The 22,251-nt window shown below is 32.3% G+C and overlaps 1 protein-coding gene across 3 annotated transcripts; it reads right to left on the reverse strand.

Moving 5' to 3' along the window:
- Positions 1-1,249: 1,249 nt before the first annotated feature.
- Positions 1,250-16,406, reverse strand: NKAIN (Sodium/potassium-transporting ATPase subunit beta-1-interacting protein). 3 transcript variants are annotated; one of them, XM_080172954.1, is made up of 20 exons: positions 15,822-16,406; positions 15,379-15,474; positions 14,392-14,470; positions 13,892-13,960; positions 13,126-13,244; positions 12,527-12,644; positions 11,941-12,036; positions 11,155-11,220; positions 10,670-10,793; positions 9,899-10,039; positions 8,993-9,058; positions 8,528-8,596; positions 7,600-7,719; positions 7,071-7,311; positions 6,594-6,686; positions 6,121-6,226; positions 5,292-5,407; positions 4,815-4,952; positions 3,066-3,158; positions 1,250-2,122 (listed from the first exon to the last, which is right to left on the reverse strand). In XM_080172954.1, the coding sequence occupies exons 1-19, from the start codon at positions 15,949-15,951 to the stop codon at positions 3,106-3,108; spliced, it is 2,040 nt and encodes a 679-aa protein (XP_080029080.1). In that variant the 5' UTR covers positions 15,952-16,406; the 3' UTR covers positions 1,250-2,122; positions 3,066-3,105. The 3 variants fall into 3 exon arrangements, with proteins under 3 accessions (XP_080029080.1, XP_080029081.1, XP_080029078.1); XM_080172955.1 differs by having other exon boundaries at positions 3,066-3,155; positions 15,822-16,395; XM_080172952.1 differs by lacking the exon at positions 3,066-3,158 and having other exon boundaries at positions 15,822-16,395.
- Positions 16,407-22,251: the final 5,845 nt, after the last annotated feature.

The raw sequence follows: 22,251 nt of genomic DNA on the forward strand, positions 1-22,251 counted from the left end.
GACCAAAAATACCAAAGATATGGGGAAATATGTCAAACATATAAAAATAGCCAAAAACCTGCTAAAAGGCAGTTTGGCCGCCATTGTTTCTTTTCTTAAAACACCAAAAATTTAATGTTAATATCTTTAACTGAAAAATTTTTGAAAATTGGACTATAAACACCAAAAATGTGGGTAAAAATGTGATAAATACAAAAATAGCCAAAAACCTGCAAAAAGGCAGTCTGACCGTCATTGTTGTTTTCTTCAAATGACAGGAAATTTAATTTTGATATCTTTAACTGAAAAAATTTCGAAAATCGGACCATAAACACCAAAGATATGGGGAAAAATGTGAAAAATATAAAAATAGCCAAAAACCTGCAAAAAGGCAGTCTGACCGTCATTGTTGTTTTCTTCAAATGACGGGAAATTTAATTTTGATATCTTTAACTGAAAAAATTTTGAAAATCGGACCATAAACACCAAAGATATGGGGAAAATTTGGAAAATATAAAAAATAGCCTAAAACCTGCTAAAAAGCAGTCCGACCGCCATTGATGTTTTATAGTTAATTGTGCTCCTTAATGATGGGAATGTTGTCAAAAAATTTCAGCTCTCTATCTTTTATAGGAGCCGAGAAAATCACGTTTCCCCCAATTCATTAATTACGGACGGACGGACAGACGGACGGACAGACGGACGGACAGACGGACGGACAGACGGACGGACGGACATTGTGAATTATAGAGTAGCTTCGCTACTAAAAAGAAAAACTATGAAAGTGAAGAATAATAAATTTGCAAAAAATTAATTAGATGCTAGTGGCTTTGTCACTAGCCTCTAGGGGGTTTACAGTTGTATTAAGATAAAATAAAGTTTGTCTGGGAGCTTAATTCTAAGCTATGACTTTATCTATGGTGAAACAAGCATTACAAGTCGTATAGAATATCAAAATTCAAATTTTTAAAGTAAGGTTTCGTGACTTACTTATGAAATACTGCTCAGTGCTAAGGCCGAAAAATTAATGTGGGTTAATTTTGGCTTAAAATTGACGGATTTTATTAATATAGATTTATTTTAAAAAAGAAGATATATTTGCTAACAATTAAAATTTATTGAGTAAAAAAATAATCAAGATATTTACAAAAATACTGAAAAATTTCTGTGAAATTGAGCTAAATTACAATATATGGCAAAAACTGCATTTTATTTGGTAATTTTCTAAATATCAATATATTTTTAAGACTATATCTACAGAGTTTTTAACAACAAAAAAGAGCAGTTAGAATACAATTTAAGTAGCGCAGCTACACTATTAACTTTAACTTTCCGTCTGTCTGTAAGATTTTATAATACTTGCCAATTTATACGTAAGTTTTCTTAATTAGGTTAGAACTTTTTAATTTCTCTTTATTTTTCACATAAATCTTTGAGATAGGCGTTTTTTGAGATGATCCCATAAAATTGTATTGCTCTTTTTAGTGAAAAACCTGTAAAAAAAAATATATACATTAAATATTTTAGGCAGTCTATAACTATATGATTTAAGTAGAGATATAAGGTACTAATTTCAAATTTTAATGATATGAGATATTCTCTGCTTGTAGTGATATGAGATGAATATATTTACAATATGTTTCTGATATAAAATTAATTAATTTTAGCTTTACAAGCTTTCACTTTTTAATGTCTTCATGGAGAATTTTTCAATTGCACTTAAGGCAGTATTAACTTAGATATGAAAAAAATAGCATATTAAATTATACATTCACTAAAGTTTCGTATCTTATTTTATTTTTGTGAAATAATTATCTGTTTTTTCTTCATTTTTATCACTTTTAGATAGCGGTCAATTTTCGCTGGCACCTGTAACATTTACAGGAAGCGCCATGGGTTGCGGCACCAACCGGCCTCATGCTATCCTTCATGAACCATCGGTCTTCCGGCTCATCAGCCGCCGCCGAATTGTTGGAGGGGGGCAACGAGGACGGTCCGTGACCATTTTGCATGTGGTGCGGCAGCTGGGCGGCTGGCCGCGAGGAACTGGCGGTTGGTTGCAAAGAGGCGGGACCACCGTTGCTGTATTTATGTTGTTGTTGTTGTTGTTGATAAGAGTAATAGTTGGCATCTCCATGATTACCTGAAAATTTTTAAATGGTTAATAAATAAGGAAGATAAACCTTCCTAGGGATGAAAAGATATTGGACTAAAATTACCCAAAGTTTTTGAGATTTTTTTATTAGTTGTCTTTTCTCATCTTGTTTAGTTAGTTAAAACTAACAATTCTACTGAAAGGTTAATTCTGTTTATCATCATTGTGGATGTGCATCAATTTATCGTCTTTTGCCAGGAATAAGGTATAACCAATAAGCGAAATAAATCTAAAATAATATTATGGGGGCAAATAAAGAGTTCGTCAATTTTACGATGTGTTGCCCCCCCCCCCCCCCCAAGACAGCTGAAATACGCGCATAGGTTTCAGGATTTTTATCCAAATTAATTTCGTTATTGGCATAAGCTGGTCTTTTTTATTGTCCAATGTGCTAAGTTAATTCTCATTTCAATCAAACAAATTTTTTGAGTATCTAAAAAAAACTTTAAAACTCTTTATTTGATAAACATGCTTACATTAAAACACCAACAACAAAAACTATCACCAAAACCATGCGAATAAAAGTAGTTTATCGAAAGGTTAGGTTTATAATAGTAATAGTTCGCCCCTAGCCTATAGCTACCATAAACTTTTTGTAGACAAACCTAACAATTAAAATTGTTACTATTCAATACCATAACCAAGCCAATAACCATGCAAAATATATTAGTAGTTATTTATCGCATCGTATTATAAACAGCTTTCCACGGATGTTAAAATGAAAAAAAAATATAAGATTAAATCCAGTTTTGTTAGACTTTAATGGACGAATGCCCGGGCTAATATTTTTTTTATTTTAATATGCGCGGAATATTGTCAGTAATATACGTTGTTATATGTGATTTTTTCGTATTGCTAAGGATCGGTTCTAATCCAACGGTTTCGAAGCAATACTGGAAAATCCTTCCCACGAAGTATAAAAATACTAAACCTGTTCATGTAAACAATCAATCAACATGCACTATATGTTTTCAATATCTTTGGTATGATGCAAACCATTGCCCGTATTCATAGCCAGTTCCTACTAGAAAATAAAATATTCAAACATGCAAAATTAGTCTATTTTAATTATTGCTTATAACTTTTTCGCCATTAAAACTAACTTTACTTTTTTATATTTTATACAAATTACATCACCATAATCCCTATACTAAAATGCTCAGGTCCATTGATAACATAGTGATATGTAAATTTTTATGACAAAATTCTTTTCTAAAAAAATCATTATGTTCATAACCAATATTCTATAAGCAAAGATTCTCTAAAATCAAGCCTTAAAATGTCTGTTTGTCATGCTTTTGGACTATAACATTGAGAAAAATAATAATTATGTCTTAAATTGAGTATTTAAGAAACAAATTGGAGGCAAGTTTGAAATTAAATAGTTTTTATTCGGGTGTTAAATTTAATACTTGGAAATAAGCGTGTCTATTCTAAAGTTATCTATGTAATCCTTCACCGTTATAAATTTTTCAATAACCAAAAACATTATCAGCATGCACAATAATTAAGAAATCAGTCATTTAAATAACTGGCGATTTCCCTCAAAGTGACTAGTCGAGAAATACCACAGACCACCTCCAAATTTTCAGTAAATGAAAGAGGTTAGCCACGTAGATTTGATACACTGCACTGCAACAATAGAAAAAGCTTGTTTCGGTATGTTTTTCTTGTATTCCCTGGCAAGTTCGAACCCATTAATCCCTGTTTCCTTACACCAAATTTCCTAGAGAATGAGTGTGTTACGCGGCATTCCTAACTATCTCCGCGCGGCGCGTGGCTTGTAAACGGACAAAAGAAACGCGCACTTTTCCTTTGATTAGTCCCACGTGAGGAGCTAAGTGAATAAAAATAATGTATTGCTTTAATATACATGTGCTCTGATGTGTGGAATATCTCAAATAAGCCTTCCTGCTTAGTTTGACATCATATGTGGTAAGAATTTATCTTTAATTCTTGAAATTAAGTATAAAATGGTATGATTTTATGAAGAAATTTTAAAACATTAATTTTTCAATAAATAGACCATTTAACTGCTAAGTTTTGACATACGAATATTTTCCTTTATATTATTGATCATTTTATTCTAAAATTATCAATTTCTGATGCTATTTAATATGATTCGTGCCAATTTAAAGTTTTTTATAAATTTCATATTTTTCATTAAATTGAAATCACGCAACCTCGATGTTACAAAAATAATAACCATTAATTTTATGATATTAATTCTTATATTTTTGTTTTAGACTCACTGTTTTCATGGTAATAAATACACATTTGTAAACTTCACATGTTGGTCATTCGGAGGGCTTGAGATTAAGATTTCGAGAACGGCTAGGATTGCGTTCCGAAACAAAGCTTTTTGTGCTCGAATGGAACTTTAAGGGAAAGCATCATATATCTTACAAAGTGTTCACTAAGCAAGCAAAAAATCAAAAGCAACAAAATACATAATTCAAATATGTGTTAAACATGTTGTCTTATTATTTTAAGCAAGGCAAAAGTATTTTATAAACAAATCAAAATAAGATTTCATTCAACATAAAGTTATCAAAGATTCTAATGAGAAACCGTAGTAAAATATTAAAATAAATTGCCTAATTGTGTTTCAAATACTGTTATATGTTTTTTTTAAGTCAAACTGTTCTGAAATTTTTAAAAAATTATCTTTAATTCTTACCCTCAGCGGGTTTATTTTGATGCTGTAATTGAGATCTGCTTTCCATTTCTTTCCGTTGTTTGAGCCGCAGGCTAGCTCTGTCCCTGGCCGCGTGCCCGCGTGGGATTTTTGCCCCACCATTTTGTTGATGCTCGTTTCCTGAAAATAAGGTTTTTTTTATTCAAATGATTTATTTTTTATCACTTAATAATATATTAAGTAATTGTTTATGACAATAATTCTATTTTTAAACTGCCAAAGAAACTGATAACTTTTCCATTTTTTATATGTCTTTATGTTTATCTATCTTGTTATCTATCCACCCAGATATCTTGCAATATTAATATATTAGTTTAGGAGTCTAATTTAAAATAAAATTTTCAGTTTACTTTAACCAACAGTAACATTTTTTTTCCTATTTCAATTTTCAGATTAATCTTTTGTCTATGTATTGTTATATTCACTATATTTATCTATTTGAGGTTTATCCATCCCTACCTGGCATTGGTTGGCTTAGAGTGGCCGGATATATTGCGGCTGGCTGCGGATAGCCGCCATTTTGCTGCGGCAAGTTTCCAGTGGGATAGCCATTGCTGCAGGCTCCTACTCCGTTACTAAAAATAATATGATTCAAAAGAGAGATATTAATCAGCAAGGAACGGGACAATGGGCTGTTTGTTACACTAGTCCCTAAAGTTTATTAAAACGTTTTCTAATTCGTTGGCTTAACAACCATTGAATTTGATTTGGTGATCATTAAATTAAGTGTCCTATCGTTTCAACCAGTAATTGTAATCTACAGGAGAGGGAATTTTGTGTATCATCATTTAGGACGATGATCAATGTATCGGCCTTTGTCTTATTCCTTTAGATCCCATGATTTTGAAAAATATAATTTTTAAAACAAATAAAACCAAAGACAAATTAAGAGAAATATTTTTAAACTTTTACATGGCTTCAAAAATTAAAAGGCTTAGAAAAATTAAAGCTTCAGGAAGGGAGCTAAACATTAAAAAATGAGGAACTTTACTAAAATCTTTATCTGATTTTACAATAAACCAGTGTACAAACTTCTCCTCTAATGATATTAGTTTACAGAAAGTATTTTTTTATCATGATTAGTATGTAGTGTATATTATACATCCAATTATAATCCATTATCTTGTCCCCTAAGATGCCTGTTTGATACAGAAAAGACATCCAAGCTTTTTATTGCGGGGGTGAAGGTTTGGGGGGGGAAATCTTATGTATTCAAAAGAAGATAAATGAGGGGTTCAGCATTGAAGGCGTAGACAAACACTCCATCTTAGACGTTTATGATTCATACCTGACTGGTTTTTGCGGAGTTTGTGAGCTGCTGCGCTCTGGAGGCCGCGGGGCTGGCAGCTTCTCAAGGTTAGGCATAGGCTGACCCATCTGACCGTAATCAGGTTCTAAAAAAATATAAAAAAAATTACAAAATCTGTCAATAAATCACAATATACGACATTTTGCTTAGATAGCTAATTTGATTTTAGGCTTCTCTCCCATTTACACTTAGTTATAGAGCAATAAAGGAGTTACAGTTAATTTAGACCATTTACTGGTTTACGTTTAGACAAACTCTGGCCTCATACATATAAAAGTAACAAAATGTCTGTGAGTCTGTTTGTACCGAAAAATCTCGCTAAACTGATAAGATTCTTCTTAACTGTGTAGCTTGTCATAGGTCCAGGGAAGGTTAATACTATTTTGAGAATCACAAGAAATCCTCTTGAAGAAATATAACCCCTACCCCTCAAGCAAAAAAATATTTCTTACCATTGAAACCATTGTACATATATTGTTGGTTTGAATTCCATTGGTTCTGGGATGGGTTACCTCCCCCTATCGTGTAGGGGTCATTGTAGAGACCTAAATAAAGTAGATTATAGATAAATTTTAGAAAAAATAAATGAAATTGAATATTCATTATTTAGTAAGTATTTAAACAAACTTTCTTGTACCTAAATTTGGTTCTATTGTTATAAATAAACAAAATCAACTACACAACTTTTATTTATTACTAGCAGAAAAGTAAGAGGCAAACAAGTTTTTTCTTCTGTTAGAATATAGTAATAAAGAAGTTTTCTGATTCGTTGTCAATTGGTCTTGTGTGAAAAAAAAACAGCAAAAACAGTTGTTAATTGCATGTAATTAACAGGCCTTAACATAAATTGTGTCAAATGCTGGAATATTACAGAGAGGCCTATATAAAAGACTAATTGAGTAGCTTCCCTACTTTAAAGACATACTTACTTGTATTATTAATTAAACTATTGGTGGCTCTAAGCGTCTCCGCCTCATAAGTAAGCACGGACCCGCTAGACTTGTCCATCTCCCCATAACTTTTGTCAGGGGACGGCTGCTGCTGCTGCATGTTGGCGTAGCTGTGCTGGGACGGGTGCGAGGACACGTCGCTCCCGTGGGGGGAGAGACGACCCTGGCCCCCGACTTCGGTTTGTGGCTCCGGCTTTTGCTTGGTTTGCATTACGTTTTCCTGAAAAATAAGTTTAAGTTTTATTAAAGATATTTACATAATTTAGCTTGAATATAATGCATAACTCGGGGCATTTGTGAGAGGAAAGTTTTAGACTATTACATCGACCAATGCATATCTTATGTATACCTACCGTTGTCCGTCCGTCTACGATATATAGTATATTTTCACGACTTAAAAAATTATTTATCTGAAAATTTTTCATCCATTTTACAAACTTACTTGCTGTCCATCTTACTAAATAAACTTCACTTCTTTTGGATAATGTCCTATTTATTTTATTATTACCTTAGGAAGGGGAATATTAACATATTCATTCCGTCTCGTGCTTCCTCGTAGGGTTGGTACAGGCATTTGTGCAGTTGCTACGCTACTTGTATTGTCACTAGAGTCATCAGTATCGTTGTCCTAGATAGATAGATATATAGATAGATATAGACAGATAGATATATAATATTTGTGAGGTTGCTACGCTACTTGTATTGTCACTAGAGTCACCAGTATCATTGTCCTAGATAGATAGATAGATATAGACAGATAGATATATAATATTTGTGAGGTTGCTACGCTACTTGTATTGTCACTAGAGTCACCAGTATCATTGTCCTAGATAGATAGATAGATATAGACAGATAGATATATAATATTTGTGAGGTTGCTATGCTACTTGTATTGTCACTAGAGTCATCAGTATCGTTATCCTAGATAGATAGATAGATATAGACAGATAGATATATAATATTTGTGAGGTTGCTACGCTACTTGTATTGTCACTAGAGTCACCAGTATCATTGTCCTAGATAGATAGATAGATATAGACAGATAGATATATAATATTTGTGAGGTTGCTACGCTACTTGTATTGTCAATAATAGAGTCATCAGTTAAATAGGTTAATAGATATTAATTATCAACTATAGATATAAGGCCAAGGGGCTTTTTAGTAACAGGAAGAGAGGGAATATTGGGTTGTTTATTTCACTAGTCCAAAAAGTTTTTTGATAACGTTTTCTTATTCGTTGGGTTGACAATATTGGGGACTTTTTTGTATTAGTTGCTTCGTTAAGTTAGGGTCAAAACGTTGAAACCACTAATTGTAAACTATATGTAAAGGGGTGATTTTGTGTTTTATTGTTCGGTATGTTCATCAATTTATCGGTCTTGTCTTTAGATCCCAGGCAAACTCTGCACTGGGATACCTTAACTACACTAATACCTGTGTAAGGGCAGGTGGTGGGGGAGGGAGATCATCATAGCTAGCGTCGAGACTGTGGTTCTTGTTGTGCTAAAATAGATGTAAATTTAATTTAGATAAATAAATGTATAGATAGATTTGTAGTAGCGAAACTACCCTATAATTTAACGATGGTAGTCTGTCCGTCTGAAAAGTTTCTTGGGAAATATGATATCTAGGCATCTATTCAAATTTCTTGTCAATCTTTAGTATTTAAGCATAAAACAATCCAGATACCGATTTTTCTAAGGTTTCGTGATTTTATACTATAAGATATCGAATTTCTCTCTCTATTTTTTACTTATTTCAGTCCTTTATTTTTTTTATGGATTGGTTCTTTTTATAATATTTGTTAGCACTTCAAATCAAGTTCTTAACGAATACTTCCTTTTTTGCATTATAGTTATTTCTTTAAACATCAACTTATGAAAAAAAAAATTGACTTACATTCATAAGGCTTTCTTGAGTAAGGTTTGTAACATTGGACTGTACTGTTCCACCTCGAGTTGGTCCCTGTGAATAAAAACTTGTTAGATCATCAAAGTAAAAGAATAGAGGGGTTACGTGGTATACAAGTCATGGGGTGGGGACCCTGTGCAGACTTTAAATTAAGTCTTTGAATATCAGACAATAGCGTCGGAAATATAAAAACAGCCAAATTTCTACAAAGCAATTTGCTAGCAGACGAAAAGGTCCCAACCACTTTGACCAGGTAATTGACTTATTCATCTATACTCATACATTTTTTTATATCCTAATACGCTTTTTTCCTATTTTGATACATTATGTTAAAATTCAGCAAAATGGGTAGGTTTATGAACAAGGACGTTCAAGACTTTGAGTTTGATATGTCTTAAAGTGCGTGATTTGTAAGGGCATTGAACAATGGCACAAAGCGCCCAACATTTAATTAAATGTTTTTATTAACACAACCCCCCCCCCCCCACACACACACACACACACACACACCCAAAAGAATCCAACTAATGTAGTTGCCTATTGGTATCGAATGTTCTGCAAAGTCAAACCGTCATTAATTATTTCTAATTAATGACCTTATTCAAAGATAAAGTTTCATAAAATTTCATCAATACATTTAGATGTATAAATATTAAATTGTTTGTGTTTCTTAATTAAAATAATAGATATATTTCCATATAGCTTCGAAACCGATTAATATCCGCTGGATTTGATCCGGTTCTCAGCCACTTAAAAATGATGTAGAGCATCGTATTACAGACATTTTTCCACAAATATTAATAAATAAAACTGGATTAAATCATACAATTCTCCATTTTAATATCCGCGGTAATATCTATGATACGATGCGATGAATATGTATTCCGTATCTACCTGCGGATTGGTAACCACCGGCTGCGGCCGTTGTCCATGAAAATTTGAGTAGGACGTCAATGCGCTGTGGGGTCGAATGCCGCTTTCGACGTCCGTTGGCGGTCCGGATAAGTTGTAAATTGAGTTCGGCCGACTTGAATCCTATTTAAAAAATTAGTAAAGTTTTTTGACTGAAGCTAAAGATTTTGGAAAATGCTGGTCCGAAGATGCTGCGCAAAATGGAACAAAAAAATGACGTCATACTATAAAGTTGTCCAATGAGAGGCCAGTATACATTGTAATTGACCAATGGTAAAATATATACTCGCCTCTCATTGGTTATTTTATCATATGACGTCATTTTTTTGTACCATTTTGCGCAGCATCTGGTCCGAATTACTTTTCAGGGAAGTTTTATAAATATCTTTAATAGGTGGTATAAGGCTATTTTCCTGACCTTACCCGATCTCCCATTGAGGCGAGAAGCAAATATTTATAATTTAAAACTAAGTTATCTGTTTGCCAGTAACCACTGAACCGATTGACATCTTCATTTCTGGCAGTCTTTCTATATGTCCTTGGATGGTTTCAGTCGTGATTTATGTCTTTGAATGGTTTTAGCGTATTTTTCTGTCTCCTCCTTCACCTTTTAACTACAGTGCCACTAGATTCTAGTGGGGTTGCATCTTGTACAAAAATTATCAGTATAGAAACAAAACAAATTGATTTAAAATCTCTAACTGATCAGTAGGTGATAATTGTTTTGGTCTGTAATGCATATATATAAAGTACCTGAAATCCTGGGTTAATTTGTCCATAGGCGTTGTCATTCGAAGTGCTGGAGTCAGCACAGTTTTGATCAGCGTCTATCAAACGGGTTACTGGGTTGATGGATTTGTGACTACGCCCACTTGATCTGAAATAGATTGATAATATAATACATAGATATAAAATATTCAATAGATAAAATGTATAAATCTATCACAAATACCTAAATACAGGATGTCTTACTTGAAAACTTGCAATTTAGGACTTGTTTATAGATATGCTTAGCTTATAACGTCAAGTGAATAGGTTGTTTTTACTAATATTAAATAAAATGTTGTTTTAAAAAGCCAAAAATCAACATGTTTAAACTGGATTTTAAGTAATAATTGTGTAGATACAACCTTTCCCAGTTTGAAATCTTTTCTATCATGTATAATTTACCGACATGAGCTATCCGTAGCAAACGTGGGAGCAGAGACTTAAATAAGTTTGGTAACTATTATGTTTACCTTGCACTGCGACCACTTTGACGATTATTCTGTCTGTTCATGCTTTTATTGTTCCTTGTTGAACTCCTAAAAAATGAAAATTTGGGTTTAACATGAAAATAAAATCAAAATACCTATTTGTCTAATTCAGGTTAATATTGTTCGTATAACTTTGAAATATTTTTAAATCTTTTATTACATTAAGATAATTTAACTTATATTCTATTTATTTTTTATTTGAGTGTTAGTCTATCCATTTCTTTTTCTATTTATTTAAATTCATCCATCTCTTTATCTATTTATCTATCCATCTATCTCACTATTTATACCTATAAGATCTTCGTTTAACCCTTCTAGGAGTCATATATGTATATATCTCCGTTTTCTAATTGATGTAAGTCTATCTATTTATCTATCTCTCTATCTATCTATTTGTTTATCTATCTATTTATACCTATAAGATCTTTGTTTAACCCTTCTTGGTGTCATGTGCCTATCTCCGTTTTCTAATTCATATAAATCTATCTGTTTATCTATCTCTCTATCTATTTATTTGTCTATCTATCTATCTATTTATACCTATAAGATCTTTGTTTAACCCTTCTTAGTGTAATATTTCTACCACCATTTTCTAACTGATGTAAATCTATCTATTTATTCATCTCTCTATCTACTTCTTTATCTATCTATCTATTGTATTATACCTATAAGATCTTCGTTTAACCCTTCTTGGTGTCATGTGCCTATCTCCGTTTTCTATTTGAAGTAAATCTATCTATATATCTATATCTATCTATCTATTTATACCTATAAGATCTTCGTTTAACCCTTCTTGGTGTCATATGCCTATCTCCATTTTCTATTTGATGTAAATCTGTTTCTTGTTCCAATGTATTTTGATTACTGAAAAAGATAAAACAAGGATGATAAAATGTATATGTAGCGAAGCACTAAAACAATCTACGGAGGACATACGGACTTAGTGATGTAAAGAAAAGATGGTAAACGGTAAGAATCAAGAATAAATATATAGAAAATCACAACTCGGGGCTAAAAAACTGGTGTTAATCTTATAATTGCACATTTTATATCCGCGCAGAGCTGTTTATAATACGATGCGAGAAATAGCTATTCTTGGTTTTAGTTCTAGTTAATTAAAGCATTTTAGCGTCTGCTCCCCATAGGTAAGATAATAAGTCAAACCACATCAAGACTAAGTCTTTTTTAAAGGCTACAGTAACAGAAGTATGACAATAAGGGTAAATGTAAAGGAATGTCTTGTTACAATAACAGGTGCAAATTTTAGTGCACTATTAGGACTTCAAATCAAAGAGTTGGTTGTCTGTTGGATGTTGGTTTTATTCCGAGTGTATATAAAAAGTGTAGGTATTACCTTTCAATTCTAGTGGGGGAGTACTCAATAGAATACATCGCCTTCACCCCCTGCTTTTCCAACTGGGGTGTTACAACTGAGTTGATGTAGTGAATCAGAAAAATGCTCAAACAGACACCTAAAAATCAAAATTTATTAGAGCCTTAATGCTGGCATTTTTAAAATAAAACGTCAAAGTAAATATCAGTTGTTACGTTGTTTATATCAATAGATATAGGATACACATGGATAAATTGACGGGGAAAATGGGGGATATTGTTATTTTAGCCAGCTGCGAGGATCTCTTTATCAGAGTACATGCAATTCTTGTACAACATCTAAGTAATAATGTACTATTTTTGTAAGCTAGTAATCAATGTCTTACAAATAAACTATTAAAGGTTTATGTCAAAAGCACCATTACTGTATTTTTGCTAGATGTAACAACGTCATGTACAAGTGTAGCAATGTTATATAGAAATTACACCCTTTCTTGGTGATGCAAGCCTTCAGGACATTTTCATTTACTTATCCGCGGACAACTGTCTATAAATAATATATATATTGGATCTCATTAATCCTTAATTTTTTTCCAGTTTACAATATAAAGATTTTGTTACCTAGAGTGGCTAGAACCAGCTGTATGGCTGCATGTGTAACTTCTATCTTCTCAAATCTGACATAGCATCCTTCTATAGAGCTGGGACGTGGGGGCACCACAGCGGTGGGGTCGGAGATACTAAAAGATTTGTAAATGAAGCTCTATTGTCTGTAGTTTTATCTCTCCATTAATATGTTCTGCTGTTTTTCTATCTATCTATAAGTCACTCTTATATAGAGTTTGGACGTGTGGAGTACCAGTGTGGGGGTTAGGAATGCTTAAAATATTTGTGTATGAAGCTCTGTTATCCATCATTTTTGTTTATTCATCTATCCATCTACATAATTATCTTTTTTTATCCATATATGATAGTGCTGAAGGACGTCCAAGCATTAAAGCGGGGTTTCTAATGTTTTAGGGGAATAAACATTAAACACCCCTCCACCCCACTGGGACGTCTATAATAGTGCCCTATAGTAATTATACAGAATTAATATAAAAATATGCATGGTGTGTGTTGGATCTTCATCATTGGGTGTAAAAATAAAAGGAAATTGATTTTGTGAATTCTAGCATATAAAGTCCAAAATATCTCAGAAATCAAATACACCTAAATACACCTATTTATATGTCTATCTATAGTTTTATCTAAAGTTTATAAAGTTTTACATTGAAACAAATTTTAATGTCTAAATAAATATTAAATATGTAACATTCATATTTTGTTTGTTAGTTAACCTCTTAAATAAGTCTATCTATATTTGCAGGTATCTATGAATGTATACCTGATATTATAAACAGGTTTACATCCAGGGGAATTTGTCAGCCACCAACTAAAACTTCCAGCTCCAAAACTAAGCAAAAAATACAAATTAAACTTTTAGAATAAAACTATAACAAAATTCTAATTTGTTATTAATAAGTTTACATGAATATTAAACTAATAAACTGCATTCATAACAAGACAATCAATTAATATTAGTCAACTAATAATAATAATGAATAAAACTCATAACTTTTCAAGAAGATATTTTTAATAAAAATGTTTAGGTAACAATTGGCAGTAAATAGTATTAATAAACTCGTTCGAAGATTCGTTAGCTTAAAACTTTAGAGTTTAATATCTAATTTTATTGGGTTTTACAAAAAAAAAACATCATCTAAAATTGTCCACCAATTAATTTTTTTATGCTACTTAAAAAACTAATCATTAAACCTTAAATAACATTAATACAGAGAAACAATAGGTTTTAATCTAATCGGACAATTCTATCAAAAATATTACCTTAAAACATCTTCCTTATTATCCAAATCACCAGCTTCCAGGTAGAAACAAATTATGAACACATTGTAGGCTATCCATACTGAAAAATATAAAAATATTTTAGGTTTTTCATATACAGCAAATTGCTATAAATATTAATAATTTTATTGGCTCGATATAAAAGATCATGGATTGAAAAATTGACAACGTGAGTTATGGAGCAGATGTTTAGTGATCATAAAAAAAGAGTAAGAAAATTTGAAGAAAAAATGAATATGATAAACATATAGAAAATCACGATTAGATTATATGTCTTTTGTGGCAAGACAGGCAGACAGACAGACTAAGTAAAATATATAAAAAGTTATGCTCATTGCTTTATAGTACAGGGAATCTGCACCAAAAAAATTCAACTGTCTATCTTCAATAGGTAATAGCTTAGAAATTCACTATGCTTCCATTTCCTTCCTTTAAAGACGGACGGGCATTTCGAATTAAACCAGAGAAGCACAAACTAAACAAAAACTCTCATACTTATTACAAAGCCAAACAGCCAGGTGGACATAAAAAAACTTGTATGACTACTTTTATTAATATTATATGGTTGGTTCTCAAACTAGCAGTGTTCAAACTTTTAAACCAAAAATTTTAATCTACAGGTATTGTTATTTGGGATGTACCTTTGATTGTATTATAGGAGGTTACCTATAAGTTGCCTCGCCGCGCAAAAAAAAACACCCCCCCCCCCACACCCCTTATTTCGAAATATAAATTGACAATAATTTAAGAGGGATAGTTTTACGTGTGTTTGTTTTGTATTTTGGGCCAGGTTAGGTTATATTGGGTAAATGGTAGCCTTGCAATGTTAGGACATTGCAGGTATAGGACGCGCAGAGATTATAGATTAAGATCATATTAAATTTTTTCAAAAGTAGATGTGGGGTTCCGGTACTATCTATGCTCTTGGATGGAAACTATTGACTTATCCCCAAAATCCCTGAATATTACCTAATGTCCATATAGTATATGTGAAGAGGTATGGAGTTCTATGATGGTGCACACCAAACAAACCAAATATCACAAAGATTATGTTCAGAAAGTTTCCTGAAATAAAAAAAATATGCATTAATTAATTATAAAATTATAAATGAGTTTTAAAGTAGTAAGGTTTTTTCTTTCATTAAGATTTTGCTAACCACCTAAACTTAATTAGATATCAGGCCCTAGAAATGGTTTTTCTTATCTTTAATTTATGCCTTGGAATGGTTTTAAGCATATTTTCTGCCCTCTACTTTCGAATACCGAGCCTCTAAGTGCTAATGGCGCAACCATTAGAAATTAATAAATAAAATATTTTCATTTTTCTTAAATAAATCTATCAGAAAAATAATCTATTTTGTTTCATTAAATTTATTTTTATTTCAATCTAGCTATAAAAGTTAAAGCATTACCTAAAATAGGAAGCCACATATAGCCAAGAAAATCGAAAATTTGTCGTTCAAATGTTGATATTAGCTGCAGTACTAGGATGGCTGACTGGCATGTCCTGGGCATATGGTACGGGTTCTTTTCTTTACCCATTTTTTATACTTATTTATTCACTTTTTAAATTTGATTTTTCACTAGATACAGTCACTTTTTTTACGCATTTTATGTTTTTAAACTATTTTTACATTTTAGAACCATTTTTATCACAAAAATGCTACATATTTTTTATGTAAATAAATCACATTTTTTAACCAAAACACAGGTCTTTGTATTTGAAACTATTAAGCTACCTGCATAGCATATTATAACTAACCACAAATGCAGCAGGTGTTTTAATTTATTTTCACTTGTTGAACATATATATTTCTGCACTTTTTAACTACATTTTTTTTATAAAAATAAATGCTCGGGTGATATGGGAATGTTTGTTTGTGGAATAAGATAAAGAACTGTGGAAGTCAGGTAGTTAACAAGTATTAACAACAATAATAGGCACCCATTTTCACCTGCCTAGTAGCAGTGGTACCCTCAGTATCTATCTATCTATCTATACACAAATCTACCCTTCTTGCTTAGGTTCGTGCGCCTGTGTGTGAGTGTGCATGGTTTGCGCTTTCAAGCGTGAAAACAATTTAGCAAAAAAAAATATTTAGCAAAATTATAGTATTTTTTTATAAAATTATTCAAAGCAAATTTTTAAAAAATCGTCACTTCATTTAGCTTTTTTGGATAAAATGTAAAAAATGCTGATTTTGCTAATTTAAACATATTTGAATTTACGGTTTTGTGTTGTACACGCGCCGTGTATTGTAAGCGTCTTAGCATTATCTCATTTCTCTACCTTACTCACTCTTACATGGTTATCATCTATGATAATAAAGGCCGCTTTATCATCGAGGGGGGGAGGGGATCAGGGGATATTTAGAAAAGAGAAAAGGGGAAATAGGGTTAAAGGTGGGAGAGGGAGGAGAGAGAGAAGGGTGGTTATTAAGATTTGTTGCTATATATCTTTGCAGGGCTTATTATAATTTACTTTGGAAAATATGGGTTAGTATGCCATATAGCATTTTATGCTTTTCCATGTACAAATGATATTTGCTTTTTTTGTGCCTAAATAGTTTTTATGCCTTTTGATTTTGAAAATAAACATATATGAAACAACAAAATTAATAATTTTCAGAAGAGGATAACACTACATGTTATATTGTCATTTGTGAAATTTCTTTAGGGGTATTAAGAAAATGACAATTACACTGCTTTATCAAGATAGGCTTGCACTCTTAACGTACAGAAGGACGTATGGAATGCCTTAGTTATATATAAGCTGCGCTTGTAAATAAACTATTAACAATTAATATAATGTTTATATTCATTTAGGCATAAAATTGGCTTTCAAATTAATGTTTATATCTAGATTTTATCTTAAATTGAAACAAATGCCCTGTTAAAATTTTGATTGTTATGTCATTATTATAACAATATTTTGGATGCTATCCTCAAAGTTCATGTCGATCACAAACCCCCCCCCCCCCCCCCACCTACCTACCTTCTTTTTATAGCAAAATTGAAAAATGTGGAGTTAGGAAGGTCCTAACCCTACGGGGCCTACACTTGCGGTGACCTAACCCAATATAACCTAACAAACAAACGAAAAACTACCCTCTCCTTTTATATTCAAGTTTTTGTGTGGCGACGTTTTCCTATTATGAGGTCTTTCTGATCTTTCTACTCAACGTCCTTTTGTATCACTAGTCTAAACACATTTTTATCTTTATCCGAATATTTATCTAACTACAATGATTCTTATGGACTCAATAGTCCTTGTTTACTCCTTCAAAATAATGTCATGCTAATAGGGAATTTAAATATTAGTTAAAAATGTTAACAGATAATTTTTTAACTCTTTTATAAATTATGCATGTCACAAAAAGATCAATAGAAGATTATTTTTCCTTTTTCTTTTTTTACCTAAGTAAAACTCTATCACAAAGAAGATTTAGAGCAGATATGATTGAAACTTACAAGATTTTAAACAACATAAGCAATGTTAATCCTGAAGTCTGGTTCACAAGATCAAACCCCAACAGAGTCTCAACCCGCTTATCTGTACCTAACCCAGATTTGAACTTAAATCTACCCTTCCGCAGAACAGAGATTGGCAAAAACTTTTTTAGTTCTAGAGCTGTAAGAGGCTGGAACAATCTCCCAAGTGAAATAAAATCCTCTACCAGCCTGGCTCAATTCAAAGTAAAGATTGACAAACACCTGAGAGAAGCTTGACTTTTATGTTAGCACCTCCTTTATGGCCCTAAACGGGGCTCGTCGGAGTATATATTTATATTATTATGTATAATACGATATATAAAGATTTGAGGAGGTAAAATTTCCCTGAAAATATTCAGAAGTACAAACTTGATAACGGGGTACTGACTTTTGAGCAAACAGAGATAAATGTGTAAATTTTTTACTATCAAAGACCAGAAACAAATAGATTTCTGATTTGAATATAACTTGTTAAAAAGTCTTCAAAATGATTCCTGAGACAGTTAGGTACAATTGAGAAAGTGTAGTATGTCATTAGTTATTTCTAGAATCGTATTACAAACAGCTTTCCGCGAATATGAAATGTAGAATTTTATATTCGTAGAAAGCTGTATATAATTCGATGCTAGACAGTTTTTTTTCGTATGGATGAGAACCGGTTCTAAACCACCGGATATTAATCGGTTTTGAATGAATACGAGAAAATATTTTCCATAATATATGTCCATTTCTATGTTGATTTGATTTTCCTATTTTTATGTTTTTGAGTTGTTGATTCCAACGACGATTAGGTACTATCTATAAAAACATAATACATCAGTATTAAGGAAATTGTATTTATGCTCTTACGCTTTAATGTAATATATTAGAAAAAGGGAGGGGATTTTAGTTTTTCAATTCTTTGTTTATTTCTTTTCGATTAGTTAGGTTAGGTTAGGTTGTATTAGGTACTGAGTAGCCAAGCTGGGTTTATAGGGCACAACAAGTATAAACCATATGGGTAAAGATTCACCGCTCTTTATATTTTTTTAAGGGGTGAGGTTCAGTTCTCGACAGGAGAAAGCCCAATCTGTCCCGATTTTGTATCACTTTTGAAAAGTGCGATTCCTGTGACGTCATATAGAAAGGAAAGGGGAAAGGAAATCTCTTCCCTTTTCTCCCATCTCTTTTGAAGAGATTTTCTTCCCCCCTTCCCTTTTTCTTTCCCGAAACGTATATGACGTAACTGGAATTGCACTTTTAAAAGTGATACAAAATCGGGACAGATTGGGCTTTCTCTCTCGACAGGAAAAGGAAAAGCAAGGATCTATTTTATAATTGTTCTGTGAAATTTAAACCATCTACTTGTAGTTTTTATATCAAAAGTTTACATAGGTGACTCCTCCCTTTTTTAACAAGTGGTTTGGGTAAGAGGGGGAGGGGGATTAATAAAGGGTTTTTAAAAAGGGGTTATGGGGGGGGGGGCGGAGGAAATAACATGAGTATTAGGCTTATTATAGTCAACATTAAGCACTAATTTTCTGTTCATTTTTTTCGTCTATTAGAATATTGTTGTGCAGGTTTTAGTAGCGTATTTACATTTCTGCAATAAACTAGCTCTTAATTGTTTATAAAAAAAAAACAATTCTATGACATCAGCTATTAATAACATAAAAAAAGTATTTATAAACCATATTAAGCTTAACAATTTAACTCTAATTTACATATTTAGCTTTATGCATAAAGAAAAAACATGTTTTTGATACATTTGGGGCCCATTCCTATTTGGCTTTAACCCTGCAGGGCACTATCTCTACGGGAAACATCCTTAAGGTGCTCTTTAAACCCTTACTTAACCTAAACAGACTTTGAATAAGCATGAAAATATGCTTCTTTTAAAGTTTGTTTTTGATCCATTTGCTTTATTAGGAATATTTAAAATGTACGACTTCTAAAGAGCCAAATATTGGTCATTCTAAGGCATGTGATATGTCAACAAAGCCGTAGGCAGTTTTGTCAACCAATCACAGACCAGCATAATAAATCAAAACAATTTCAACCAATCACAGAACAGCATGGTGAATCAAAACAAAATAAGATATCAGATACATTTTAGTCTTTTCAGCATTGTGTTGACATCATTATTAATATCGACACATTCGGGATCTTAAGGAAAAGACAAAAGCCGATAAATTGATGTACACCCCAATGATGATGCACGCAATTACCCCTTCTGTAGATTACAATAAGTGGTTAAAACTTTTGGACACTCAACTAAATGAACCTACATACTAAATAATAAAAATTCATTAAAAGTTTCTAAGGTTTTTAAGCCAATAAATAAAAAATGTTATTATTAGGGACTAGTGTAAGGCTAAGCACAATGTCCCCTCCCTCCGTGCGACATATTTGTATTCAAATATAGTATAGGAGGATATTATTTACAACGGCATTGTGTCTAAGATTTTGAATTACTGTTTTTGGACTTCTTTTCTATGTTGATATAGCATGGCAACAACGTTTAACTGAGGATTTTATCAAATGTTATTGTTGCATAGGATTTTATTATCAATTCAGATATCATATCAGTGATAATCCAAACACCGGGAGGTAGAGGACAATGGGAAATAATTTAATCTTTACCCCCTTTTTCCCCCAAAAAATTTGTATTAAAGGTAATATCTATAATACAAAGTAGCTTGATGTCTGTTCGTCCGTCCGTCTGTCTGTCTGTCTGTCTGCCTGTCCCTTAAGATCTCGGTAACCACTGAACCGATCGGATTGTACTCTTTAGGGAATATACCTACTGGTCCTGTGGTGGTTTTATGCTATTTTCTTGGAGCGTGGGACAACCCCCCCCCAAAAAAAAAAAAATTCCCCCTCATTTTTTTTGATGATGGAGATCATGAAGATGAAGATCCTCAATTTTTTTTTGATGATGCAGATGATGAAGATCCATCACATGAACTACATTTTTTTTAATTACCTCTTGGGGCAAAGCCCCTAGAGGCTAGCCGCTAGTATTAATAAAAATTCGGTTTATATAAATTTTTCATCCATCAATCAAAGTTTTTCCTTTTAAATGACTTAGTAGCTACAAAAATAGCCTAAAATTGGAATGAAATATTAATAGATTAAATTGAAAAACTATGGCTAACAAATTGGTAAATAAAGTCTGTTGTCAAAGCTTGTGATAATCATTATAAATCTTCCGTTTCCTGTTATTATTTTGTTTCAATACTCATTTTAAAATAACAGGATGTCTGTTTGTCAGTGTGTAAGAAAGGATCTCGCTAAACTTTAAACCGATTTTACTATATTTTACAGTGAAGCTTCTTATAGGTCAAGGGAATAGCGCAGCGCTAGTTATATTATAAAGCTAAAATCATACAGGGAGATCAAAAGCAGATAAAAATATTACCATAAGTCACACATCTGACCTAGCATCAGCAGGAATCCTGTCTCACGTATAGGTTTTAACTAGAAGAAATGACCCCGTTGCCTCTGTGACAAACAGCAGTTCTTCCATTTTCTCATCCCTGTAATATTAATCATTTTGTTTGGTTTTGTTAAGGTGAGAAAATAGGGGAACAAACAGGGAGAGTGGGAACTGGTACCCAAAGTTTTTTTTACCCATATTATCTAACTAGTTGGCTCGATAACTTTAGGTACTTTTATTGAATTTTGATTGGTTGGTTCTAAACTGTACAACCGACAATTTTAAATGTATTAGTTTTGTTTATCATCATGGGAATGGCTTTCAATTTATCGTCCATTGTCTTATCCCACATAATCCCTGGAAACAAAGGGCAAAAGGTTGTGGGATTAAGAGGTAGGAAGTTATAAATAATAGTTTTACTTATTCTTGGTAACAAACAAGGATGACAGTATATATCCATTCAAAGCCAGAGGAAGAGGGAACAAAGTCTCCAAAGTTTTATAAAACCGTTTTCTTATTAGTTGACTTAACAACTTTGGGGACTTCAGTGAACTTTGATTGGTTTTCTCATTGAGTTGAGTGGTAAAACATTCCAACCACTAATTTTAATCTAAAAAAGTTGTAATTTTGTGTATCATTATTGGGAACGTACATCAATTTATCGGCCATTGGCTTATGCCTTTAGATCTCTGATTCAAAGCCCAGTTTTTTAAATTAAATATTAAACAATTTTCAGTAATGGGACATACAAAAGGAAAACCTCTTTAAAGAATGGTTTAAGGCCAGAAGTCTTTGTTACACGGAGCAGGCATTGCTCGTTAGGCACTTCAAGGGAAAGGACTAATAATTTTCAAATATCTTTTCAAAACCGTTTAAAAGGGAGATAGAGGACACTGAAGGTTAAATTAATCAACATCCTTTCTTCCCCCCAA

This window comes from Acartia tonsa, chromosome 9, assembly GCF_053477335.1.
Source record: "Acartia tonsa isolate MP-2025a chromosome 9, ASM5347733v1, whole genome shotgun sequence".
NCBI classification, from domain to species: Eukaryota; Metazoa; Arthropoda; class Copepoda; order Calanoida; family Acartiidae; genus Acartia; species Acartia tonsa.